The sequence below is a fragment of the Eumetopias jubatus genome, unplaced genomic scaffold, assembly GCF_037043125.1.
Source record: "Eumetopias jubatus isolate StellerSeaLion01/CBP00866 unplaced genomic scaffold, mEumJub1_p1.0 scaffold_8, whole genome shotgun sequence".
In the NCBI taxonomy this organism is placed as follows: domain Eukaryota; kingdom Metazoa; phylum Chordata; class Mammalia; order Carnivora; family Otariidae; genus Eumetopias; species Eumetopias jubatus.
The window spans coordinates 110,933,156-110,960,793 of record NW_028274814.1 but is presented as its reverse complement, the minus strand read 5'-3'; the positions used below and the strand labels follow the sequence as shown (position 1 = coordinate 110,960,793).

Sequence of the window (27,638 nt, the reverse complement as noted above, 5' to 3'; positions counted from 1 at the left end):
TTTCTTTTGTTTTTTTTTTTTTGGAATAGAAGCCATTCTACCTTTGTTGTTAGAATAATCTTCTAAAAACACAGCTCTGATCATTTTTCTCCCTATATCCACATCTTTAGTAGCTCACTGCTGCCTACAAAATCATGTTTATATTCCTTAGCCATGTACTCAAAACCTTGCATGATGTGACCTCAGTCTTTCTTTTCAAGTTGTGTTCATTGTAAGTTTACCAATATCTAACCACTTTTCATGTTCTGAATTCAGTTCATACTTGCTTCCTTTAATCTTTGTCTTCTGTATGTGTGAAAGGGCCTATCTTTCATCTTCTAACATGCAAATCTTGGCATTCTTGAGCCTTACCTCATGAATTCAGTCAACATTTATTGATCATCCACTACACAGAGGTGCTTTGCTCAATGCTGGTAATACAAAGAATAGGATCTCTATTTCCTGTCTTGTCATTGGCTATTAAATATCATTAAATTTTAGATTAGATACTGTATTTTGATCATCTGAGGAGGCAAATTAAAATTATGGAATAAGTATGGTATTGAGTCATACATGCTCATGGCTAATTTATTCATTTTTCCTAGGATTTAATAAAACAATCCCCTACTCCAGTTCCAACCAACAAACATTTTATTCGTCTGGCTGAGATGGAACAGACAGTAGCAGAACAAGATGATTCTCTCTCCTCACTTTTGGTCAAACTAAAAAAAGTATCTCAAGATTTAGAGAGACAAAAAGAAATCACTGAATTAAAAATCAAAGAATTTGCAAATATCAAATTAAGGTAAGTTTTAGGAATGTATTATAAAAATAGGCAAATGGTAATAATGATGTCGGGAGGACAAATGTAAGCATTTGCTGCGTCATGCACTGTTCTAAAAACTTTATGGATATTATCCCATTTTTATCCTCAGGACTATGACATAGTTTATTCTCCCCATTTTTCATATAGGAAGTAGGCCACAGGAATGCTCAGTAACATACCTTAAGAGGAGATGAAAAAGCCATGATTTGAATCTAGTCAGTCTGGCCCAAGAGCCAGCTCAAGATGCTTGTTCTAGAATCTCGTTTTTAACCTCTTTAATTAAAGCATCCTGTTTCATCATCTATAAAATGGAAATGACAGTAGTTACCCTGGCTCCTTTATGGAGGGCAAATGATACTGTATGTGAGAGTAATTTGAAAATTGTAAAGTAATATATAAATATAAAAACTTTTGTTTACATACCTGTAACAGTTTCTAGCACATAATAGAGGTTCAGTAAATACTTGAATGAAAAAATTATTCTGTTAATTAATCATAGTGACAGTAGATTCATTCTCTGTATTAGAGAGAGCAACTAAATATTGCTCAACCAATTTATCAGAATATAGATTTTAAACCTAAAATAGGTTTATAGTTCATGTATTTTGTATTCACTGTAGAACTGTTAGGAATGAGAGTGTCTGCATTGTGTGAGTGGAGGTCTCCATCCTGGGATTCCCCATGAGAAGATATTTGCACGGGGCGCCTGGGTGGCTCAGATGGTTAAGCGTCTGCCTTCGGCTCAGGTCATGATCCCAAAGTCCTGGGATCGGGTCCCGCATCGGGCTCCCTGCTCCTTGGGAGCCTGCTTCTCCCTCTGCCTCTCTCTCTCTCTCTCTCTTTCTGTCTCTCATGAATAAATAAATAAAATCTTTAAAAAAAAAAAAAAAAAGAAGATATTTGCACGGGGATCAGCGCTTGAATAAAGACTGCCAGAAGGAAAGTAGCAAGCACAAAGCAGTTTATTAAAGTGAAAGTGGGAGAACGGGCGTGTTCCCCTAGGTTGTTTTGAAATGATATTATTGGGTTTCTCTGGGCTTGGAATTGCTGTGACATAAGCGGGGTGGTCTGTAATGGAGGCCACTTCCGGTCATTTGGGAAAACCCTGCAGGTTGGGAGGAGGAGTTTTTGACTCTACAAGGTTTGTACCAGAACCATCTTAGCAGTCCTTCTCAAGGGGGTTGGGGGGAAGCTGCGCCCACAGTGCAAATACATTATAGTGAGTCTAGGGGTTACCCTGGGAAGAGGTGGAAGGAGAGAGCACAGGTTCTGCACCTGTGGCTTGTGATCTGTCAGGCCCAAGGCCTTGGAAGCCACAAAGTCAGGATGTTGAGCTCCCGGGCTTATAATGTGTAACTTTTTTTGTTTTGCTTTGTTTTGTTTTTTTATTATTATCACCATCCTTGCCCCAGCTCACATCTCTATTATTCCCCTTCAGGGACTTGGGACTCTATCTGAGGGCGTTCCTTCCACAGCTCTTGTCTGGCTACTACCTAACAGAGCTGTCTCTCTGGACCTCAGTTTCTTATCTGAAAAAAGGGGAAAGTTGAACTACTTGACTTTATAATTCCATTCCAGCTCTGAAGTTGTTAGTAGAACTTTTTATTCTTAACCTACTTATCCAATATAGCTCTGATAAAATTAATACTTTTGCTTTATTAAGAAGGTACCACTTTAAGAAATTATTCTCTAAAAGAAAAGAGAATCAGCAATAGTATTTGGTATCTTTTCTTTTATTATTATTATTTTTGCACGTGCGCGTGAGAGAAAGTGCACCTGCACCCAAGCACGGGCAGGGTGGGGGGTGGGGTGGTAGGCAGCGGGAGAGAGAGAGAGAGAGAGAAGCTTAAGCAGGCTCCACGCCCAGCACAGAGCCTGATATGGGGCTCGATCTCATGACCCTGAGATCATGACCTGAGCCCAAATCAAGAATCCCATGCTTAACTGACTGAGCCACCCAGGCGCCCTATTTGGTATCTTTTCAATCTAATTTTCCCCATTGTATTAAATTTTATACATGAAATGTTATTTTTGGTGTAGTAAGTTTCTGTCATGTTTTGGTATATAAAATTGCTTGTGCTTTTGAATATAATTTCTGGGTGTAGAAAATAACCATCCTTTGAAATTACCTTGTATATATAAATTTTTGCCACATAAAATACTTGAGTCATTGTTTTCTACCTTATCATGTCATGCTCGCTAAAATTATACTTTTATTCTCAGTGTGCACATTGATATGTGTATTTTAATGTGCCTTAGGAAATCCTAGATCTGTGTGTTTTCTTTACTAAAACCTCCTATTTTCGTAATTTGATTATTTGAGGTAACCTCAGTTTTTGGTACAGCTTGCAGGAGACGTAGTATTTAAAGTGCAATTTTGTTCATTATATTGTCTAGAGCCACAAAATTACTTCATGTGATCGTTGTCAACAGTAGTAGACAAACTAAAAGGAAAAGTCTATTTTATGTTAAGTTTAAGAGTTAAATGATGTGAACAAAGAATTGTTCTTGTTTTGATTTGAATCAAGACTTAGGTTGTAAGGATACTTAGGACCAAACATTTGCTCTTTATAAAATTTGTATCAAAGTATTAATTGCAGCAACCACTCCATTAAATACATACGTTTGCTTACGTTAGGCTCCAAGAAAACCATGCAGATGAAGTGAAAAAAGTGAAAGCAGAAGTCGAGGATTTAAGGTGTCTTCTGGCCCACTCACAAAAGGAGTCACAGAGTTTAAAATCTGAACTTCAGGCTCAAAAAGAAGCAAATTCAAGAGCTCCAACAACTACAATGAGAAATCTAGTAGAACGGCTAAAGAGCCAGTTAGCCTTGAAAGAGAAACAACAAAAAGTGAGTAACAACAGAGTTATTACCAATATTTAGGAAATATATGTGGTAATAGATTGCTTTTAGAGAAGACTTGTAAAAGATGATAGCATATATCTCTCTGTTGTAATAAAAGTATGAGCTTTGTCTTATGCTGTTAAGCAGAATTTTTCAAGATAATTCATTTTAATAGCCATTTGGTGGTGTTTTTAAGTACAGATATAGTCCAAATTTTTTTATGCTGTCATCAGTTTGATTTGTGAGTTATCAATAGGAAATAAGGGGAAATCTTAATTCTATTATTTTCTCTCCTTTTCTAACTGGGATTTTATGCTACTAAGGCTATTTTGAACAATTTGAATAATTGAACAATTTTGGGGAGCAGGAGGGAGATATGACAGGAGGAAAGTTTAAAGAAGGAGGTCACAGAGATAGTTTTTTGAGAAGCAGTTGGTCAGTGGATTATCTAATGTATTAGTTTTTAAAGCTTATCTCAGATTTGATATACTCAATTGATTTAGAAGGTGCTGCTGTTTTTCTGTGCTAGCTTAGGAAATTTATTGGCAAATTTTAAGCCTTTTTTCTAATCCTATAATTTTCCTTGTCTGTATAAATTCAATTAATTTCACACAGAAGTATGTACTGAGTAATTCAAATAAATATCTAAACTTGGATGTTGAAACAAAACGTGGTTTTTATAATATAAATGTCCTGATTTAATGCTGGGTTCTCAAAATTACTATTGTCAAGATTTTGAAGTCTCTCACACTCAGTTTGGAAAGAACTGAATGCAATTACTAAAGGAAATTAATTTGAAAAATTTGGACTGTTAGGTTGTGAATTATGTTTGCATAAACACATGGTATTTTAGGAAAGAGTTAAAAGTAACAAAGCATGTTAATTTTTTGTATTACATGTTGCTCGTATAAAATACTAATTTCTTAAAAAGTACATATGTTATAATTTTCAGGCACTTAGTCAAGCACTTTTGGAACTCCGGGCAGAAATGACAGCAGCAGCAGAAGAACGTATTATTTCTGCAACTTCTCAGAAAGAGGCAAATCTCAATGTTCAACAAATTGTTGATCGACATACTAAAGAACTAAAGGTGAACCTAACACATGCATCAATATAACAAAATACCTTATAATTGCTATTGGAAGAGGATCCACTTTGACATATAGTAATTTTGATAATGAATAGGGAAGTTATTCTAATGAATTATTGGTGGATATATATATATATTCATTTTTGGGTTTTTTTTGGGGGGGTTGGGTTTTTTTTTAGAGACTTTATTTATTTGACAGATCACAAGCAGAGGGAGAGAGAGGGAGAAGCAGGCTCCCTGCTGAGCAAGGAGCCTGATTTGGAACTCGATCCCAGGACTCTGGGATCATGACCCGGGCCGAAGGCAGCCACTTAACCGACTGAGCCACCCAGGCGTCCCTCAGTTTTGAACAATAAGAATCTTTATTGTACTCACTCTGATTATCATCTTAGAGATTAGGAAAGGATATGCCATTATTAACTACTTCTCTCTAATAGAACTAAGAAACATTTTACTTAGAATTTTTGTTTCTATGTTGATAAGTGAGATAGGTGTGTAGATTTCATTGTTTTGTTTTTCTTTTGCTTTATCAGAATTTTCTAATTTTTGCTAGTTTATGAGTTAATTAGCTTTCCTTTTTTTCTCCCTGAAATAATTTAGGGGGATTATATAGTTCCTGACATGTAATCCATAGAGCTTCCTGACTCAGCAGAAGCCTTTTTTTAAGTTATTTATTTATTTTTTGGCAATGTACTTTGTTTTTATTTCTGACCAGTCATTAGATGTGGTGATTTAAAATTTTTTTACAAAACATATAGGTTTCATAATGAGTTTTAAATTTCTTTACACAAAGTTTCATGTAGTACATTCTGCATAAAATGAAAAGTCCACTTTTTATATGTTTATAATTTTGATTTACTCAGTTTATTTGTATGTCCTCTTCACCACCATTAAACTCTGTAGGGACTGGATTGTACTTAGGCTTGTTTGTTTGTTTGTTTTTCATTTATTTTTTTGTTTAGTAATCTCTACACCCACTGTGGGGCTCAAACTTTCAAGTACAGAAGTATGTACTAAGGAGTAATTCAAGTAAATATCTAAATTTGGATATTGAAACAAAACATGTGGTTTTTGTAATATAAATGTTTTGATTGTATTCATGTTATCATCTTAGAGATTAGCAAAGGATACATCATTACTAACTACTTCTTCCTAATAGAATTAAGAAACATTTTACTTAGAATTGTTTCCAAAATTGCCAGCATTAAATCAAGTTGTTAGTGGGTTTTTCCCCCATGAATGTAAAAATTTAGATTGAAACTTTATTTTTAATAAGTTTTAATTTAATAATCATTAACTAAACCTTTTTAATAAGTATTAAGAATAATTTAATTTAATAAAAATTTAGATTGAAACTTCCTTTTTATTAAGTAATAGATGTATTGTTTTATTGTTGATATTTGATGAAGATTTATGAACTAAACCTTTCTTTACTTGCAGTCACAAATTGATGATTTAAGTGAAAATCTTTTAAAATTGAAAGAAGCTCTTAAAACAAGCAAAAACAGAGAAAACTCACTCACTGATAATTTGAATGATTTAACCAATGAACTACAAAAAAAACAAAAAGCCTATAATAAAATGCTTAGAGAGAAAGATGGAATTGATCAAGAGAATGATGAACTGAAAAGGCAAATTAAAAGACTAACCAGTGGATTACAGGTGATTTTATATTTAATTGGGATAATGTCTTTGATTTAAAATATATAGGTAGTGGTTTATTCCCACTTTTTAATTTCATCTATATTATTTGCTAAAACTAGCTTTCAGATCACTTTGTTTAAGGTAGCTAATTCCTTCAGTGACCTCTGTCATATCTGTCATTTTAGAGTAGTTTATTTTTAAAATGCAGAAGTAGCTACTATGTTCTATATCAATAGTGCATTTAGAAAAGATGGCTATAGCCTTGGAAAGTTTCTGTAGTTGGAATATTGTGTATTTTGTTTGATAGTTTTTTACTTGTAAAATGTAAAAATACATCTTATATTTCAGGGGAAACCTTTAATAGATAATAAACAAAGTTTAATTGAAGAACTCCAAAAGAAAATTAAAAAGCTAGAAAGCCAAGTGGAAAGAAAGGTGGATGAGGCAGAAATAAAGCCTGTGAAAGAAAAGGTATGTGAAGAAACATACTGATTAATATGTTTAAGGTAATGATAGACTTGGGCACCTGGGTGGCTCAGTTGGTTAAGCGACTGCTTTCAGCTCAGGTCATGATCCTGGAGTCCGGGATCGAGTGCCGCATCGGGCTCCCTGCTCAGCGGGGAGTCTGCTTCTCCCTCTGAGCCTCCCCCCTCTCATGCTCTCTCTCTCCCATTCTCTCTCTCAAATAAATAAGTAAAATCTTTAAAAAAAAAGGTAATGATAGACTAAGTTAAATTATATAACTGATGAACAGAAGATCAACTGTATTAATTTGAGGACCTAATACATACTATAAATGTATCGAATAATGTAGAGAAGTCTAAGACAACTTTCTGTCCTTTAAGAATTTACAGGATATTCCTATAATGTAACTCTTCCTCAGAAGTTACTAGAATGTCCTCTTCCTGACATTGTTATTACCTCTAAAATCCCCTCACACTTTCCCTGTCCAACTTCTCCCCAGCCTAATTTTTTACATAAATTGGTGCTTTTGATTTTGGGAAAGAAAGTTGGGCATTTTTAGTCTGCTACCTTGACCCAAATGTGTCCTTTTTATCCTTCCATAGACTGGACTGTTAGTTCAGGGTAAACAAAGTGATTTGGAATAAAATCAATATTTGTAGTAATCAGTAACCAAACTACTCATAAATTGATTCTGAAATGTGAGAAAAGTTGCTTAAAATTTTCTAACAGGTTAACTAATAAGCTATTTTGTAATAAAAATTACTAACAGAAATTATCAATCCCATCAAACCCCTAAAATTTGCTAAAATGCATATAATTTATTACAAATAATAAACTGAAGATTTGTATCAGTAACACTGGAAATATCAAGAGAGACCTGGGAAATAGGTGTTAGTAGTAATGTTTGCCCCTGTAGAAAATCACAACAAAGGAGCTAAGATTAGGAAAAATTTTTTTGTAAAATTTACCCAGAAAATATTCAATATCTATAAAATAATTTCAATAACATGAACATAAAAGGAAAGTATTTTTAATGCCACTGAATAGAAATTAGTAATGGAATTAAAATATCTCAATAGAGTATATTCCAAAATTCATTTTACCTATGGAAATTCACCAATGTTAGTATAATTTTTATTAAAATATTTGCATTTGTATACATTGAACCACAACATACTTGCGGTCAGAAGCTTTGCTGGTAAAAATCCTAAGATAAAAATGTCCTCACTCTTCCAGATTGCTTTCTTTGCTGCCTCCCCGCCTTTAATGTTCCTAACCTGATTCCTAGCAGAATACCTCAGTAGCCTTGTGGCTTTGCCTAGACTCATAACCTGTGTTTCAGTTTATTTCTCCTGAAAATAGAAATGATACAACTTGCATTGCCAGTTTCCCAAGATTATTTTGACAATCGAATGAAACATTATGTGCAGGTCTTTTGTAAGCCATCCAGTCAATACCACTGTATGATATTATTACTAATTAGGAAAAGCGAACACAAAGAGCAACCCTAATATTCAAATTTGTATCCAGGAATCTAGCGAAAGGATTATTTCAAATTCCACAGTATGGGGCATTTGTAATTTATGAATGTTTTTATATTCAAAAAATGCTTTTGTATTGAAATTTCTACACCCTTTTCTGTCAACTCTTTATAGCCTATCTATATGAGATACCAAAACCCACCCCCATGCCTTGTATTCCTGTTTCTTATGCTGCTATACTTTTCCCCATAGCATTTATTATTATCTGACATACTAGAGATTTACTTATCTGTGTGTTCATCTTTTGGACTATAAGCTTTAATGGCAGGAATTTTGCCTGTTTTGTTTATTGTTGTATCCCCATCACCTACAACAGTCCTTGGCATGTATTAGATGCTCAGTATTTGTTAAATGAATGAAAAATTTAAAATACAGTTATATTATTCTGAAATCCATGCCTGAGCGGCTATTGGTACAGAAAATATGAAAAGAGAACTTCTCTCTGCATCCTCTCTTCTCCCCCAGTCTAGAACAGATCCTTGGTGACATTTGCCTTTGTTATTGCTTTGCTGTTGTGGTTCATTTTTAAATTATTTCAGCCTTGTTTTGCTCAGTCTTAATTCAAAGGATAATGTCAGATGGTTAGAATTGCTCAATCCCTACAAAGCACTCCAGAATTATTTACTTATATACCATTATGCCCAAACTAATACTTACATTTCTGGAAGTCACAACATTCAGGAAAAAAAGAAAATAATGATCAAACACTGAAGTTTTTACATTTTTTAAAAGAATACTTGTTACCTAAATAAATAAGGCAAAAATTGGCCAGTGTGAAAGAAGACGGTTTTGATAAAGGCAACTTATCTTAGTTGGGCATTTGACTTTATACTATGGCTTTTAACTCTTTCAGCCCCAACATTGCCTTTTGTAATAAATACAGTGTTTCATAACATCCTCTGTACTATTCCATATGAAATTTATGGTTACTGGAAACTACCTGTGTGTAATTTCAAAAAAATCATTATAAATGAAATATAAAGGTGAAACAAAAAATAACATAAAAATAATAGATATTTCTCATATTTCAATATGGAAATGCTCTGACATACTACACTAGAAAACATGAAGTAGTCTTGTAGCATTAATAGGAATTCAGAGCTACAAATGCAGACTGATACAAATGTATTCTTTTGGCAGTTTATATGACCCAATAGCATTGCTAATGCCATTAGCTAATTCTCTTCACTGTTCTTTTTTTTTTAGCACTTATCACCAGCTAACTTACTACAAAATATTTTTTTCTTTCTTTTTGTCTATATTTTGCTCCCTTTCCCTAATCCACCCAACCAACATAAATTAGACTGTAATGCTTTTTCTCTGGTTTATTCATTGCTTCTACTTCTAGTGCCTAGAGTAGTATTTGGCAGATGATTAGCACTATATAAACATCTATTGAATAAGAGAAATCATGTGCATTGAAAATTTGAAGGGGCTGTGATGCTAGAAGATAGCTATTTTGGTTAAAATTGAGTTGGTCCATTGTACATATACATTCTTTGTTAGAAGCTTACTTTGGTCATGATCAGCTTTATTAGAATCTTAAAGACTCCTAAGTCTGTTGGCATTAGTCCAGACTGTTCCCTAGAATATCATCTGTCAAGTAATAGAACACAGAACGCTTAAGCTGAATGGCATTTTTGCTAATAGCTTGGCATGTCTAAAGATTCTAGAAGTTACACAGCAAAATGAATGTATTTACATATTCTCTATTGATTTACCATTGCTCTAGTAAATTGTAATTGATAAATCTTGAAATTAAAAACATTGGTAATTTTCTCCTTCGTTATTGTTTACAGAGTGCTAAAGAAGAATTAATTAGGTGGGAAGAAGGTAAAAAATGGCAAACCAAAATAGAGGGTATTAGAAACAAGTTGAAAGAAAAAGAGGGGGAAGTCTATATTCTAACAAAGCAGTTGAATACTTTGAAGGATCTTTTTGCCAAGTGAGTTTAAATTTAAGCCTAATTAATTATGTGCAAAGTCTTTAATTGATTTGGAAGTTGTCATTTTTTTCGTAAATGATAGTACATATTTGATATCATACTTGAGAAATTTCCTAGTTTTAATTATCATTTATTATCTATGGTTCACTTTTTGTTTTCTTTAAAATGTGTTTAAAAGTATTTAACACTTTGGGTGTCTGGCTGGCTCAGTTGATTAAGTGTCTGCCTTCGGCTTAGGTCATGATCCCAGGGTCCTGGGATCGAGTCCCGCATCTGGCTCCCTGCTTGGCGGGGTGTCTGCTTCTCCCTTTCCCTCTGTCCCTCCCCCATGCTTGTGTGCGTGCTCTCTCCCCCAAATAAATAAAATCTTAAAAATAAATATTTTAACAATTTATAAATGGAGTTCCTATAATTTTGAAATAAGTTAACTTATAGCAAATACAGAAAGGTCTAATTTTTTTATGTTGGTATTGTAATTGAGTAAGCTGTGGTTTAATAAACTGAACGCAAAACAGTGAATTATATATTTTCATGATGCTATATTAAATCCCACAGAGCTGACAAAGAGAAACTTACTTTGCAGAGGAAACTAAAAACAACCGGCATTACTGTTGATCAAGTTATGGGAGTGCGAGCTTTGGAGTCAGAAAAAGAGTTGGAAGAATTGAAAAAGAGAAATCTTGACTTAGAAAATGACATTTCATATATGAGGTAGGCTGTTTCATGAAAATGTGGTACCCGTTATAATGAAGAAAACTGACCCATAGTAACTGATATAATGAATGTGTATTACTTTAGGCTTGGGTTCTGTTGTCTTTTCCCATGTGAGTTAAGATATTCCTGGTTCTTTGTATGCCACCTAATTTTGGACTGTATTCTTGAACTTCTGAATATTATGTGGTAAAACTCTGGATCTTGGTTAAATTCTATGGAAAATGTGGATAATTTTGTCTTAGCAGTCAGTGTGGATAGGTTCAGGCCTCAAGTTCCAACCTGCTTTCTGTGGGCTGTGGTTCTAGTATCAGTTTTGTTTTCAAAGCCTTTCCAGTCTCTTTGGATCTGTCCTGCCTGTGCCCCTCCCAGTTTGGAAGTCTGGTACATGGGCTGTCTTTGGTTTGTTAGTTCAGTTCCTTGAGTCTTTGCTACTCTAAGATTAGATCTGTGCACACACAGCTCAGCACTGAGCCCAGAAGTTCATAGACAACTTTACAAGATCCCTTTCTTGAGTTCCTCCCTTTCTGTGATCTCCCTGATACTTTCCGTTTTCCTAGGGCTCCCCCTTTTGGTACTTCGAACGAAATCTGGGGCTTTCTTCCTCAGTACTAACACTCACCTTCAGTTTTCAATCAATGTTGTATTCAGGCCAAGAAAGACCACAGGAAAAGGAGAGGTAAATCACTGCCCATTTGCTGACAGGTAATTCTGGTATGCTGTCCCAATCTGTAAAATATTTACTTTTCAAAGTTTTCAAATAGTTGTTCCATGCATTTGGGAGAGACAAGATTGGATATGTTTACTCCACGTACCTAGAATCAGATCCCCCCCTCCACACCAACCCCCTGCCACGTGCTGTGCCATTTCTTTAGCAGAGCCTTTGAAATTTTTTTGTTTCATCCCCTCTTTCCAAGCTGTCTTCTGATATAATCAGTCATGCAAAGCAAAATAAAATCATATCCTAACAACTGAAACTGTAATAACGTTTCATTCATTTCTTCTTAGATGAACTTCAATTAGTTTTATATAATCTGACACTTCCCCTACTAAATACTTGACAAGCTATCCAAGATCATCTTAATGATCATTTTTAAAGTCTGGTACCTACCTGTCATATTTGGATATGAGGATACTTGCTGTTCTTAAATTTATCATATTTTTCCCCTTTCTATTAATCTTCAAAAAATACCATTATTGCTTTATTAATGCCTGTGATTGCGTCAGTGTTAATGTAATGTGAACTCCTTTAAAGGAACACTCCTGAGTGCCTACATTCCTTTCCTTTTTTCCTAAATCGTTGTTTCTTAAATCCCTCAGAACTTTCCGTGATGAAGAAGAAAAAAGCGATTGAAGAATTCTTTCTTTTGACACCTCTTATATAGTTACATCTGATCCCACCAGTGGCTCCTTCCCTTCCTTAGTTATCTTGATCTAAACATATGTTCAGAACAACATCAAACCCTTTTTTCTCCTTTGCAGTTTTCACAAGGATCAAAATATTTTAGTTTTGAAACCTAATACTTTTAGAGTATTTTGTTTTTGTTTTTCTAATAATGTGAATATGTGTGGGCTGAAGTAATTGGAGAAGATTTGATAGAAAAGATGGAACTTACCTTCTCAGTTCAACTTGAATTTCTAAATTTAATGAATCAGAGCTAGATATTAAAGGGAGGAGGGACATTCCAAGAGAGCAGAACCCTAGCAGAGACATAGTGGCAGGGGTGAAGCTTTCATGTGTGGGTAAGAGTAGATTTTTTTGCCTTAGTAAAGGTAGACTCCTGGACAGTTAGGGTAGGCCATGCACATGAGACTCGGAGTAACAGATTGTTCCGTGGCATCACCAAGAGCCTTTTTTGAATCCTTGAGCTTCTCGAGAAGCACACAGATGTTATGAAGTTAAATTCTATGTTTTAAAAATAGTGGCTATTTTGATTTGTCTTATACAGTTCCATATAAATAGATGCATATTCTTTAAAGATGATTTCTGTAAATCAAAATACACTTGTTAACTCATCATTCAAAAGAGCCCTGCAGCTAATCCTCTGTATAAGATCACTTTATACTATAAGTAGTCGTGTCCTGATTTTTGTAAAGTTTACAAGTTTTGTGGAATTTCAAATAAATACAGTGTTAATATATATTTTCTTTCTTTTCTGTATTTTGATATAGTAAAGCTGTGGAGAGTTGAAGTTTGAATAGTTAAGAGTCTGTTGTTGTTTCTCATAGGACCCGCCAAGCTCTTCCTCGAGATTCTGTCATAGAAGATTTACGTTTACAAAATAGATACCTCCAAGAAAAACTTCATGTTTTAGAAAAACAGTTTTCAAAGGGGGCATATTCTAGAACTTCAGTAAGTGCACACCCTTTGTTTTTCTGTTTTTAAAGTTTAAAAGTGATATTAACTTCTACCTTTATCTGACCCAGAACCTTAGATTCTTCTTATAATATTAATGCAGTAAATCCGACTTTTATTTTTACCAGGTGTGGCGTATATGAACTTCTTTAATCCTCTTACATAAGTAAACTTAAGATTCTTATGCATTGCATAAAACTTTATTACAAATGAGATTTTAAATGAAATTATCATTTTGAGTTTTGCTGTGGCAAGAACATACAATTGGGTGAATTAGAAAAGTATGTCATAGCATTGTTTCCATTCAAACATGCTATATATTTCTAGTTTTCCTTTATAAAAAGATATTAATATTGTTTGTTGTATCTTACTTTAAAACAAATAGTGTGTATATTTTTGTTATTTTTTTCTTCTTCTTTTCATGTTTCTTCTCTTCCTTCTGCTTCAAGCAGAATCTGTTATGTGACACAACTACGCTTTCTACCCTTGCTACCAGTGTTAATAAATACAGGCAAAATACTTTTCACAAAAAGAACACTTTACACCGGAACAAAAAAAAACCCTTAACAGTTTTCAGAATTAAAAATGGGAAGGGATTAGATGCCAGTGACAACTTATATCATCAGGTACCTAAAAATATTCTACAGTATTACAGTAAAGAAGAAAAACACACAGCAGAAGATATTGTAGATCCTATGGAGTTAAATAAATCTGAGACAAGACCAAAAAATAAGTCAAGTCCATTTAGGTCAACTAATGGTATCTTGGCAGATGTTAAGTCCAATTTTGAAAATGCACCGGATCCTGAAATTAAGAAAATTAATCAAGATTGTTGTGAAAATAATAAACAGGAACATAAGAACAAGGAAGAGAATGAGCTAGGCAAGAATGATGAAGTAAAGGGACACATAGCTGAAGATGTGAGTCCCAACAACCACTTGGATCCAGAAGAATCTGCCAGAGAGGACCCTGATTATGCTACAGTTGCTGCCACCCTGAATCAGTGTGCTGAGGAGGTCACACAGGCAGATTCTGACGCCGATGTACCCGTCCAGCCAAGAGATGAAGTGTCCCAGGTCTGAGTCGATGGCGGTCCTGTGTGTGTGTGTGTTAGCTGAATTCTTCTCTAGCAAGTGGTGTACATATGTGGTGCAAATGGAAATAAATTGTATAGGATTTGTAAAAAAATTAACTATTCATGAAATGTGTCTTAAGCTCTAATATTTGACTAGTTCCTTCAAAAATTAATGGTTATGCACTTCCTAATTCATTTTAGTACTCACTGTTTTACCACTGGTACTCACTTAAAAAGAATTAGCTTCGATAACAGGGTGACAAAAATCAGGCTCTTTAGAGGTATTCATTTTGCCTTAGAAATTTCTAATTCAGGATGCTCTGAAGTCTCATCACAAACTTCTACTACAGTGACTACTGTGAGTAAAAATGTATTGATACTGTGTGACATTCTTTGGTCATCTTTTTGCCACAAAGTATATGACAAATACTTTTTTATAGTGAAAAAAGGGAGTTTGCCTGTGTTGTCTATGTTGTGCCTAGGTATAATTTTCATAGCACTTTGCAGACTGTTTCTGTTTTACATGGGAAGCTTGGAGCATGAGTAACATCTCTAGTGATGCAGAACCAGGATCTAACCACAGGTCTAACTCTGTGATCTCTCTTGTGATGCACTACTTTTGGTCCATTTACAGTGCAGTACAGACTAGACAAGTTTGCCCCCAGATGAAATCAAATAGCATTTATCTTTTTTTTTTATCCTTTCCACCTAGATGTTTCAGTCACCCGAGTCCTAAAAACATTACGAAAAGCAAACATTTAAATGTGAAGGGAAAATGGATGAAAGTGACTTAATTCTTATTTCTTTATCCAGGTTCATAATGCTTTTTTTTTTTTTTTTTGCTTGATAGTAATTAAAAATTTGAGGCTTCCAGTGTGTGTTTCTTTAACTCCCATCCACTAAGAATTTGGTTTCTAGCAGTGTATCCCCTCCCCCGTGTTTTGTATTTTTTTTTTTAAGATTTATTTATTTTAGAGAGAGAGCACACAGTGGGGAGGGGCAGAAAGGGAGAGCGAATCTCAAGCAGACTCCGTGCTGAGCACGGAGCAGTGTGGGGCTCAGTCTCACAACCCTGAGATCCTGACCTGAGCTGAAACCAAGAGTTGGACATCTCACCAACTGTGCCACCCAGGCGCCCCTAGCAGTGTATCCCTTTTAGCAGGATTCCTCTTCTATACAAGAATTGGAAGTCTCATAAAATTCACTATGTTAAGAATTTTATTTATATTATTTTTATAGAACAGAGTTTCATTAGAATTTATTTTCCAGAAGTTTGGACAATTTCAACTAATACTTTTAATTTTGTTTTTTGAGAATGGGGGGGAAATGATCCATATGTACTTACATAATTGCCTCCATGTTTTAGTGAGGAGAGAACTGTTAAAAAAAAAAAAACCTGATGTGAGATCATAAGCCAGAAATAAGGTAGAAGTAGTCTTCTATGAGTGATACTTAATATATTTTATGTCTATCAGTGGTGCCCATAGGTGTTTTTCATTTGTTAAATAGCTATTGGAGACAGAAGAGATGAAGTGAGGGTGACAGAAGAGCTCTGGGACAGGGCATTACAGATTTCTGTGTCTGAAGAGGCCTTAAAAATTACCCCATCTTGTGTCTTCATTTGTAAGCTGGAAAAACTGAGGACCTTGCAGGTGGCATGATTTGCCTAGTGTTAACCTAATAGCAGCAGAATCAGAATGTATACTTGGGTGATTTGACAGAGAATAAGCAAAGACATATTCCTGCAGTACAGACCTCAACAAATACGTCTGTCTGCTTTCTCATGCCACTGTACACGTGCGTATGCACACACACTGCTTTGAACAAACAGATGCAGGGGGACACGTGCTGTTTTTCTGCTAGTGTTCTGTGCCTTCAGGTCAGAATCCAACAGCCTAGAATTTCTTTACTCTTCTTATCCTATTTTTTAATGTCTTTAATTTCTTTTACTTTTGTTTTTATTACTTAAGGGTAAATGTATCAGAATGTGGCGTATTTAACCTACTACTAATTAAAAAGATGGTATAGAGCCATGTATAATGGATATATTTGTATAATACTATATTTTTTAAACTCTAATGTCTGTGGAGTAATAACTCTGGACTTGATAGTCCATCGAGAGAGAGAGAGAGAAAGGGATGGGGGAGGACAAGCTAAAACTATGCTGCGTGCTTGGACAAAATTATTTCATATGATGCTCATAACACTCATACGAGGCAGGTGGTATTCTATCCACTGCATAGAAAAACGTAATCAAGCACATATTTCTCTTCTGAATGACTTGTCGCTTAGAATGAGAAGTAAAAATGAACATAAATAATAACCCAAGGTGGATTTGTGCCAAGAGAAATACAAATATAGTGTAACTGGATTTCAGAGGAGGGAATGATTGCTTTCGCTCAAGGGATGAAGAAGAGCTTTCCCAAGAAGGAGGAAGAAATTAAAGTACTTCTTTTTATAGGTTTGTGTATTAGTTTGCTAGGGCTATTGTAACAAAGCACCACAGATTTGGTGGCTTGACAGAAATTTATTCTCACAGTTCGGGAAGCCAGAAGTCCAAAAAACAAGTTACTGGCAGGGTTGATGACTTCTTTCACCTATGAAGGAAGAGTCTTTTCCAGGCCCTCCTCCTTGGCTTATGGATGGCCATTTTCTCCCTGTCTCTTCACATTACCTCCCTTCTATGCATATCTCTGTATCCAAATTTCCCTCTTTCATAAGAACACCACTCATACTGGGTCAGGGCTCACCCTAATGACTGTAACTTGAATACCTCTGAAAAGGTCCTATATCCAAATAAGGACACATTCTGAGGTACTGGGATTAGGACTTCAACATATGGATTTGAGGGTAGGGTAGGGTTTAGGGCATAATATAATCCATAACAAATACTAACCATACTTTCAGACTGGAAAAACTAGCACGAATTAGTTTAGTCATTATGAGAGTATACATGGAGACATTATGTGTGTGGACATTATTAAGACATCCTTGACTTTGCTTTCTATATTAATTAAACTGCATTACCTTTTCTCGTGTAATTTTTATATTCTAATTTATTTATTTGAGGCAATTTTTTCTAGAGCTCTCCAGTTTTCCATATTTTTTTGAGGAAAAATGTTCCCTGTTAGCTAGTGTTTTCTTATCCCGTTATGTCTCATGCCACTTTTGTTACTAAAGTTAAAAATATTTCACTTTATTTTCCTGAAGACTTCCGAGATAGAGTCAGATGATCATTGTCAAAGAGAACAGGATCTTCAGAGGGAAAACTTGAAGTTGTCATCTGAAAATATTGAACTAAAATTTCAGCTTGAACAAGCAAATAAAGATTTGCCAAGATTAAAGGTAAACTTAATGTTCTTTACTCTAGTTAGGAAGTCTAATGCGTGAAAGCCTTTTTGTCCCTCTTCATATTAGTTAATGTGGATGTCAGAAACTCACATTCATAAAATTTTATGGTAGTGTTACACTTCCTACATTTGTTCACGTAACAATTATTTGTTGAAAGCCTATTTGTTGTCAGGCACTTTTCTAGGTGCTAGGAAACAGCAATCAAAAAATTTCTTGCACTCGTAGAACTTACATTCTAGTGGGGAAGACTGATAATAAGTAAAATGTCAATATATAGTGTGTCAACTGATGTCAAATGGTAAGGAGAAAAAACAGTTGGTGTGAAAGGTGTGTGTGTGTTGGTGGTTTGGGAGTGTATGTAATTGCTATTTAAGTTAGGGTAATAGGGGAAGGCTTTCTTAATAAAATGATACTTTAGCAGAGAGCTAGGGGACAGGTAAGGAAGTGGGTCACACAGGTACTAGAAAAAGAGTTCCAGACAACAGAAATGGCAAGTTCAAAGCGCTGAGGCAAGAGGATGGATGGTGTATTTCATTAACAATCATCACTCTTTAAAATATTAGATTTTTTTTAAATTAAGTGTTTAGATTTTAAAAAATTAGGATAATTATCTCTTTTAGGATTTTATTTTGATGTTTATAGTAAGTTTATCTTTGGTTTTCCAAATCTCATCCTATTTATGGGAATCTTTTTTTTCTTCTGGCTGGCTAATTGTTTCAGTTCTGTTTTCTAACCTAGAATATTAGCAATCTGTTAATTTCGCTGGTGATATAATTATGCCCTGGGTTCTAGAACATTCTGAGTTTTACATTGTTAGAACCAGTACCGTTCCTCTCTACCATCTGTGTAAGGGTCTGCATATGTACTTTATGGGGCAGTTAAAATCAGTTCTAAACTATTAAGGCAGTAATGTGGAAAATATTTCTTGAAATTCATATATAAAATATCCTTGTATTAATGAACGTTAATTCAACATATGTCTTAGTTCAAAATCCTTATTGCTGTGGAGACCATCTTGTTCAGTTTGGCCAGAGAGTTGAAGAAATTGATAGGTCACATGAATTATTTGCCTTTCCTTTTCAGCGGCAATAGCTGTGTTAAACTGTTACATGTTTGCTTTAATTTTTCAGAGTCAAGTAAGGGATTTGAAAGAAATGTGTGAATTTCTTAAGAAAGAAAAAGCAGAAGTTGAGCGGAAACTTGGTCGTGTTAGAGGGGTGAGTGTGTGAGAACATTCCATGCATTTGTTTTGGTTTCAGAAGTGATAAGTTGGTAATGAAAAAACAAGTTTGGATACGTCATAACAGTAGTGATATGATTTTACTAGTGCCTGTAGACTTGGTTTTTATATTGCTGTATCTACAATGTAAAACATCATAAAGCTTTTCTTTGTGTTTCAAGTCAATGTATTTTATCATCTGTCACACCTTACACGCATTTTATTTCAATTGGGACACCACATCATCTTTCTTCATTCCTTGAAAACCCTTAACTTCTAGGAATCCTCCTTCTGTTCATGAAGGTAACTACTAACTGCTCTTAGTCCAGTTCTAACATTTGTAACTATTTTTTTTTTTTTTTAAGATTTTATTTATTTGACAGAGAGAGACATAGCGAGAGAGGGAACACAATTAGGGGGAGTGGGAGAGGAGAAGCAGGCTTCCCGCGGAGCAGGGAGCCCGATGTGGGGCTTGATCCCAGGACCCTGGGATCATGACCTGAGCCGAAGGCAGACGCTTAACGACTGAGCCACCCAGGCGCCCCATGATTTCCCTGGCAGCTTCTTAGTATAATGCTCTGTAAATATGTTTCCCAATTTTTTTATTCTTGTATTTTTCTTCCCATGTTATTTTGTATTCACTTTTTACACTGAATAAATGCTGCTTATGAGGCCCTGGCCGAAGATTTAAGCCCCTGATGATTTCATTAGCAAGTGGCACAATGGAAGCAATCAATATAAAAACTTGTTCAAGTAATAATATTAAATATATGACAAATTTGGTGAAAATATTATTAGAAAAGTATTCAGAACAAACATCTCACTGACAGCAATATTAATTTCATAAATAAAAATGTTAATTTGACCTTTTCTAATGGTGAAAGTATATATTAAAATCATGTACTATAGGGTTATTCATTGCATAGTGTCAATACTGACTAAAATGCAAAAAAAGTAAGCAGATTCTTTTGCTCAACTGTTAAAAAAACCTTAATATAAAGCATAGGCAGTTAAAGTTATTAATTGGTGACCCATCTCTATTGATAATGCTACACTAGGTTTTTTCATTTCAGATGTCTCTTATATTTATATTGGACAGAAACTGAATTTCTGATCAATGGCTATTATTAGAGAAAATCACCTCTATTATGCTCAATTCAGATTTGGTAACTCATGAATTCTTTAATGACACAACTTTTCTTTTGTGACTTTTTTTTTCATATAAAGAAAATTCTGGTATATAGGAAAGAACCTTAGCTAAATAGACTATTTAGGTTCTTAGGTTTATTCATTTAGAACAGACATCAAGGCTGGAGTATTTGAACTGTTACTTATTAGCTGCATGACTAGGAATATCAAATTCTCTGAGTCTTGATTTGCTTGGATTTTCAGTGAGAATTATAATTCCTATCACAAAGGGTTATTGTAGTGATGAACTGAATACAGGTTTTGGCTTCAAATGTTAGGAATCAACACTGAGTGTAATAATGAGCCTTTTATGTTGTTGGTGTTTTATATTATACTCTCTCAGATATTTGATTAGATAAAAAGTTAATATATTCTTTTGTAGTCTGGTAGAAGTGGAAAGACAATCCCAGAACTAGAAAAAACCATTGCTTTAATGAAAAAAGTAGTTGAAAAAGTCCAAAAGGAGAATGAACAGTTGAAAAAAGCATCAGGAATACTGACCAGTGAAAAAATGGCTAATATTGAGCTGGAAAATGAAAAGTTGAAGGTAATTTTTTTAATGCGATCATTTGCATGGGATGTTTTTACTATTATAATTTTTATTTTTTAAGGAAGATTTTAAGTATACTCCTACTATATAAAATGGCTTTAATGGATGCAGTGACTGTTTTACACATATGGAAAAACTTATTGGAAGCAAGGCTAAGAATAATTAGAGTAGCTCCACTGGTCGTTTTATTTCAAGACCACTGGTTCTCACTCAGCAGCATCCTTACCTGTGTCTGTTTTCAGATATACAGATGCATAAGCCCCCAGTCCTGACATTGATCTTTTGGGGTGGGTCCTCCAATAGATACTCTGATTTTAAGTCATCAGCTCATGCTACTGTGTAGCCAAGGTTGGGAACCTCTGCTGTAGATGACACATATGAAAGGGAAGGTTCATTCTATCAAAAATGGGCTCTAAAACTGCTTTGAATTAAGTTTTATGAGTCTATAGGATCTTTTATTTCCTGGTTTTGATAATATATAGGGGTGGTTTTTTGTTTTTGTTTTTTACTAGGCTGAATTAGAAAAACTTAAAGTTCATCTTGGACATCAGTTGAGCATGCACTATGAATCCAAGTCCAAAGGCACAGAGAAGATTGTTGCTGAAAATGAAAGGCTTCGTAAAGAACTTAAAAAAGTATGACTTTCATTACTGATTAATAATTACTTTTTATGTTAACTAATACGTCTGAAAAACTGAATGGAAAAGCTGATGAGAGTGTCTCTTCAGAGTAGATGTTAAAAGATTTAGGGATTGTATTTTTATGGCTGCCATCCATTCACCATGAGGCACATTGAAAATAAAAAATTAAGAGGCAGTATAATGTAGAAGCTACACATCTGGGATTCAAGTCCTAGCTCTATTACTTACTGGCTGTGGAAACAAGGGCAAACTACTGACCCTTCTCTATCCCTCAATTTCCTCATCTATAATATTGGGCATAATAAACATATCTGTTTCACAGAGCTGCTGCAGGATTTAAATGAGTTAATATTTGTGCACATGGCTCAGAACGATGATTGATACAAAGTAATGAATATATGAAATTGTTTTGTTAAACAATAAGATTCCTTTCTGTTTAAGTTGCAAAATATATTCCTTGCCCCACAAATAGGTGTTGTTACTTATATGGATGATCCAGTGAATAAATTGAAATTGAGGTTTTTAAACTAGTTAGAATAGTATCGGAATATACTGTGAGACAAGAGTGCAGTGTGCTTTGAATGGATGTTCAACAGTGGAAATAATTCATGGTACTTACACATAGTTGATGCTCATAGCTAAGTCTCTCAATTATTGGTCAAAGCAAAACATCTTCTAAGTGTATTAAGACATAAACTATCCCATTATCCATGAATACTACAAAGATGACAAATGTAAAGTAACCACTAGAGTAAAATACTTGCAATGTATTTTTTCTAACCTCGTTTACATGATCTGTTGTCCTAATTATTATGATCATATTGCTGTTATAAAGAAAACATTGGATTTTTATTGGAATTTTAATCAGCATTTAGACTGCCAGGTTACTTTTGTTTTCTAATTTGTAGTGGTGATTTTGAATATATTGCATCTATGAGAACAGTATTGCTTTGTCATCCTGTACTAATTCGTCTTTAATGATAGGAGACTGAAGCTGCAGAAAAATTGCGGATAGCTAAGAATAATTTAGAGATATTAAATGAGAAGATGACAGTTCAACTAGAAGAGACTGGTAAGAGATTACACTTGGCAGAGAGTAGAGGCCCACAGCTTGAAGGTGCTGACAGCAAAAGCTGGAAATCAATTGTTGTTACAAGGTAGGAACAAATAGTTTAAATCTTGCATAAAGTTTAATCAGTTCTAATGCTGTCATTATTGTTCTAAAAGCATATGACATTACGCTGATTAACTTAGTTCTTTCCTTGATGAACTGTTTGGTGGTTTGCTTTAACATGATACTTTTTGGCAGTGCCAGGACAGGAAAAAAAGTGTTTTTTCTTCCTTCAAATACTGAACTAGTTTGGGCAGCAGTGCATAGGCAAGAGCAGAGCTGGGGCTGGGCCCAGGGTGTTAGAGTGAGCTGGGTGGGCATCACGAAGCAGCTGACATCTACGAGCCGAGAGCAGTGGTGCCCAGCTTCTCCTGGGTGCTGCTTTTCTCCCGCTACGACTCAACTTCTGTATTACATTCATTTTCTACCTCAAGTATAAGCCAGGAATAGTTTAGCTGTCTTGTCACAACTTGTGGCATACTAGATCTGAGCTATGCTGCAATTTTGGAGGTTTATTTTTTTAAGATTATTTCTTTTAGTGAGAGAGCCCATGTGCATGAGCAGGAGGAGGGGCAGAGGAAGAGAGAATCCCAAGCAAACTCCCCGCTGAGCGCAAAGCCCCATGCCAGGTCTGCTGCACTGTACTTCCCCGTCCACCAAGTCCAAGGAGGAAGGTTATGCAGGCAGATTAGAAGGCAGCCCAGATGGCCAGGCTGTCCTAGAGAAGGGTCCTTGGTCCTTGTCCTAACACCATACTGAGAGTACTCAGAGTCCACGCCTCCCCCCTCTAGCTCTCTCTTAACTCTGCAAGACAGCTAGTGTGAGGCTTAAATGAAATAATACGTGATAATATCAGGGAAAAGGGGTCTCTCTTGTCTGCTTGGAGCCCAACAGAGGCTCTCAACCAGCAACTCCATCAGTGGACTGCTTGATTGGTCCTTTATTTCCTTCTACAATCACATGTAAACTCAGAAAGGATTTTGAGTTACTTTGAGATTTACTTCGCAGATGATTTACTCAGTTCATGCTACATGCCAGAGTCTCTGCTTCATGTTAGATGTACCTCACATGGCCTACTTTGCCTCATTCCCGTGGAGCCAGGTGGTTTCCATAGCTTTAGAAATACTTAAGTCTCACTGTGACCTGAAGTAAATTACACCTCTTCTGTGAGCTCAAGTGTTTTTTGTTTTGTTTTGTTTTGTTTTTTAATTTATGGAGATGATCATCCCTGTTCTTTTTTTTCAAAAAGGGCTCTGAGAAGCTACAGAAAAGATTAACGTGAAAAGGGTTTATAAGTTTATGAACATTTGAGAGGGTTAATATTTAACCATAACTGAAGATGACTTTGCCTTTTACATAATTTGTGTGTTCTTAATCTGAGAACTGAACAGGTAACTGGGCATAGGGTAGGCCTTCGGTAAACCCTTTTGAAAAAGTTACAAAGTCCTTGTAGAACCCACTTGACAGAGTGAAGGCTAAATCTGATCCTTGGCCTCAAGCCTCCCTAACTCCAAAAAAAAAAAACAACAACAAAACAACAACAAAAAACTTGCTGAGATCTGCCGCTGGCATTATACACCCACCTCAGTAAAGTGGTTTAGCAATCTCTTTGGGACCCGTTGACACATGAGGTCTTCCACATGCTGAACTAGAGTCGCTCTGTTATTTACTCAACACACTAATGACATCTATTCTTCTCACGCCTTACGCTGACTGCTGAGACAGGCTGGGGGTGCTAGCACTATTTTATGTGGGGTGATCAGAGAAGGCCCCTCTGGGTGGGGCATTCGAGCAGAGAATTGTAGGAGTAAGTTTCTGGTATTGGACCTCTCTGGTGGACAGTCTGTCAGATTAAGAACGTTCCTTTCTAATCATAGGTTCTAAGAGTTATCAAAAACTTTGAAAGTATTGAAATAATAATTTCTCTTCCTTGTACTGTCCTTACCTGATTTTGTTGCCAAAGCATTCTTTTTCTTGTCTCTGGGGAAGTTTGAGTATTATAAGCATTGTCTCCCTTTAAGGTGGAATGATATGCTTATAAAATCATTTTGGCTTTATGTTTTAAAAATTTCTTTTGGAGTCTGGGTTTTTGTTTGTTTTTGAACTGTTGGTCATTTCTTTAAAAGTTACAAATCTATTCAGATTTTTATGTCATATGCCATTTTTTTCACCCATGCTTTTGCACATTTTTTCTTCTCCCAATAGTGTCCTTTTGGTTTTGTTCTACCTGGATACTTTTTTTTTGTATACTTCTGTGTGTGTATACATGATGTATATATGAAATGTTTTAATTTGTGATCTTTAAATCTCTAAGAGTACCCAATAATACAGAATTTGATATTCTATTGGATGAATTGCACTATTTTTTTGTTCTCTGACTGAAAAAGATACTAATTTTACTCTTTTTGATAGGGGCCAAATTCAGGCTCCATCCTTGTTTATAACCTTGGGAAACACCTAAATCCTCTTTTTTTTTTAAGATTTTATTTATTTATTTGACAGAGATACAGCAAGAGAGGGAACACAGGCAGGGGAAGTGGGAGAGGGAGAAGCAGGCTTCCCGTGGAGCAGGGAGCCCGATGCGGGGCTCGATCCCAGGACCCTGGGACCATGACCTGAGCCAAAGGCAGACGCTTAACGACTGAGCCACCCAGGCGCCCCTAAATCCTCTATTTTAATTGGCCTGTTAATTAGGGATACTTATCCCTTGTTGTCACCTAATGCTAAATACGTAGAATTTGACTAGAGGAAACCGTATAAGATAGTTATTTTTAGTGCAGTAACTCGAATTGGCTTTTAAATGAGAGAAATTATTTTCCATGTCTACACTATTTTTTCCCTTCACTTTTAGAATGTACGAAACCAAGTTGAAAGAATTGGAGACCGATATTGCCAAAAAAACCCAAAGCCTTACTGATCTTAAACAGCTTGTAAGGCAAGCAACAGAGAGGGAACAAAAAGCTAAGAAATACACGGAAGACCTCGAGCAACAGGCAAGTAATTTTTCTTTCCATGAGAAAATAAACTTATTATATCTCAAGCCACTCCTTGGCATTGTCTTTTGTAGATAATTCCTTGAAAATTCCTTCCCTAAAAGGCCCATCAGAGTGAATGGCACCACCATTCAACCATTTAAGCCAAAACCCTTAGATTATCAATTCTTTATCTTTCTTACCCTATTATCTTTTTCATTAAATCACATCAGCTCTGTATTTCCAAATATATCCCAAATCTGATGATTCAGCACCTCCCACACTGTCCGTCTAGTCTGAGCTATTCTCTCACACCTGAACTATTCCAGTAATTTCCTAACTGGTCTCCCTGCTTCCATTCTTCCCTTGTTTTTCCTTCTCCCTATCCCTGATGTATTCTCCACATAGCTGCTGAGTCATCCTTCTAAGCATAAAGAAAATCACAGCATCCTATCCTCAGAGTCTTCCAGTGGTTCCTCATTACCCCAGAATAAGATTCTAAAGTACTTTTCATAGGCTGTAAGGACCTACATGGTCTGGCATCTGGTTTCCTTTCTAGCCTCATCTTTACTTTCCCCTCATTCACAGTATTCTAGCCACATGGACCTTCTTTCAGTCCTTTGAACAGGCCAAACCCAAGCTTCAGGATCTTGGACTTGTTCCTCTTGTCTAAAACACTCTCCACCCAAATATTCTCATAGCTCACCCCCTATGTCTCTGCTTAAACGGGGGCTCCTCAGAACTTCCTTAACCCTCTACCACCTTGCATGACTCTCCATTCTCTTACCCTGAGTTATTTTTCTTGATAGCCCTTCCTTCCATCTGGCCCTGTTATCACATGAGATACTTACTATGTGTCTTTGTCTCCTCCCCCACTAAGTACATAAGGACCATAGGAACATGCCAGGAGAGATTTTGCCATCACTGTGTTCCCTGTGCCCTAGGACAAAGCCTGGCATGCAGCACTCAGTAAATTATTGAATGAATAGTGACTAGAACATGATAGATATGTACTCATATCTTACGTGCTTTTGAAAACCCAGCTTTTCATATGCTTTACTGAAAATGTATATCTTTATAAAACATATTTCCATGTCAGACTTTGTCTTCTAACTTTTTATTGTGCCCAAAGATTGAGATTCTCAAACATGTTCCTGAAGGAGCTGAGACAGAGCAGAGCCTTCAGCGGGAACTTCAAGTTCTAAGGTACATTGTCTGTTCATAAATCTATCTTAAAAAAAAAAATTTTTTTTTTAATATAACCAGGTTTGCTACATCTAGAGATTAAGATTTTTCAACCTTGCAGCCTAACAAGTTTATCAGTCTTATTTCATCCTTTTAATGCCAATTACTCTCTTACATAATAGATACTGAAAAAAGGGTAAACCAGATCCTAATAAAAGTCTCAAGCTTCTAATTTAAACCTTAATAGTATAGAATGTGTTAAACCTTAGTTTCCCAGAGGCAAATATTAATGAAAGACAAGAAAAAAATTTACTTCCAAAATTCTGTGCAGAATACTCTCATGAGGTTCCTCCAATAGGAAAAGTCTTAAAAATGACATCAGGTCAGACTTTTCAGAACCCTGAAGAATTTTCATTCTCTGATCTCAGTTTGAGAATGGTAGCATTGCAACAGTGAGAGTAAATGAATAAATGTTTACCTTTATAAATTATCAGCAAGTTCTAAGCAATTTATATTACAAAGTTCATAAGAAATACCCATATATTTTGTGAAGCAGTATCTGTTTTTTGTTGTTTTAACACATAATCATTATGTTCTAGATTAGCTAATAGTCAGCTGGAAAAAGAAAAAGCAGAATTAATCCATCAGTTAGAAGTTAACAAAGACCAAAGTGGAGCTCAAAGCACTGTATCTGGTAAAGTATTTTCTACTTCTAATGTGTTAGCTAACCCAAGTTTTTGAATTAGGGTTTGCCTTTTTTATTTATTCAGATTTCTGATGATTGTCTTCCTATAAAATCAGATCCCTGATAGGTTTTCAGAGCTCTTTCCTTCATGCAACAGTCATGTTCCCATTGAGTCCTCTTGAGTTGTTTGTAACAGCAGGTACTCAGGTGTTTTTCTTTTTATGTTCCGTATGGGTGTTACATTTAATCATGACACAG

At 35.4% G+C, this 27,638-nt stretch overlaps 1 protein-coding gene across 1 annotated transcript in view; it reads left to right on the top strand.

Annotated features, from left to right (window-relative positions):
• Positions 1 to 27,638, top strand: part of CEP290 (centrosomal protein 290) — an 84,829-nt gene that overhangs the window by 52,766 nt on the left and 4,425 nt on the right. Inside the window, exons 37-52 of the mRNA XM_088025282.1 lie at positions 585 to 784; positions 3,444 to 3,657; positions 4,604 to 4,741; positions 6,182 to 6,403; positions 6,734 to 6,856; positions 10,191 to 10,336; positions 10,892 to 11,047; positions 13,277 to 13,400; positions 17,689 to 17,823; positions 18,960 to 19,046; positions 20,619 to 20,783; positions 21,299 to 21,421; positions 22,412 to 22,584; positions 25,390 to 25,531; positions 26,643 to 26,716; positions 27,295 to 27,389. Of these exons, the coding sequence (XP_087881408.1) occupies positions 585 to 784; positions 3,444 to 3,657; positions 4,604 to 4,741; positions 6,182 to 6,403; positions 6,734 to 6,856; positions 10,191 to 10,336; positions 10,892 to 11,047; positions 13,277 to 13,400; positions 17,689 to 17,823; positions 18,960 to 19,046; positions 20,619 to 20,783; positions 21,299 to 21,421; positions 22,412 to 22,584; positions 25,390 to 25,531; positions 26,643 to 26,716; positions 27,295 to 27,389 (2,317 nt within the window). The remainder of the gene's footprint in view (positions 1 to 584; positions 785 to 3,443; positions 3,658 to 4,603; positions 4,742 to 6,181; positions 6,404 to 6,733; positions 6,857 to 10,190; positions 10,337 to 10,891; positions 11,048 to 13,276; positions 13,401 to 17,688; positions 17,824 to 18,959; positions 19,047 to 20,618; positions 20,784 to 21,298; positions 21,422 to 22,411; positions 22,585 to 25,389; positions 25,532 to 26,642; positions 26,717 to 27,294; positions 27,390 to 27,638) is intronic.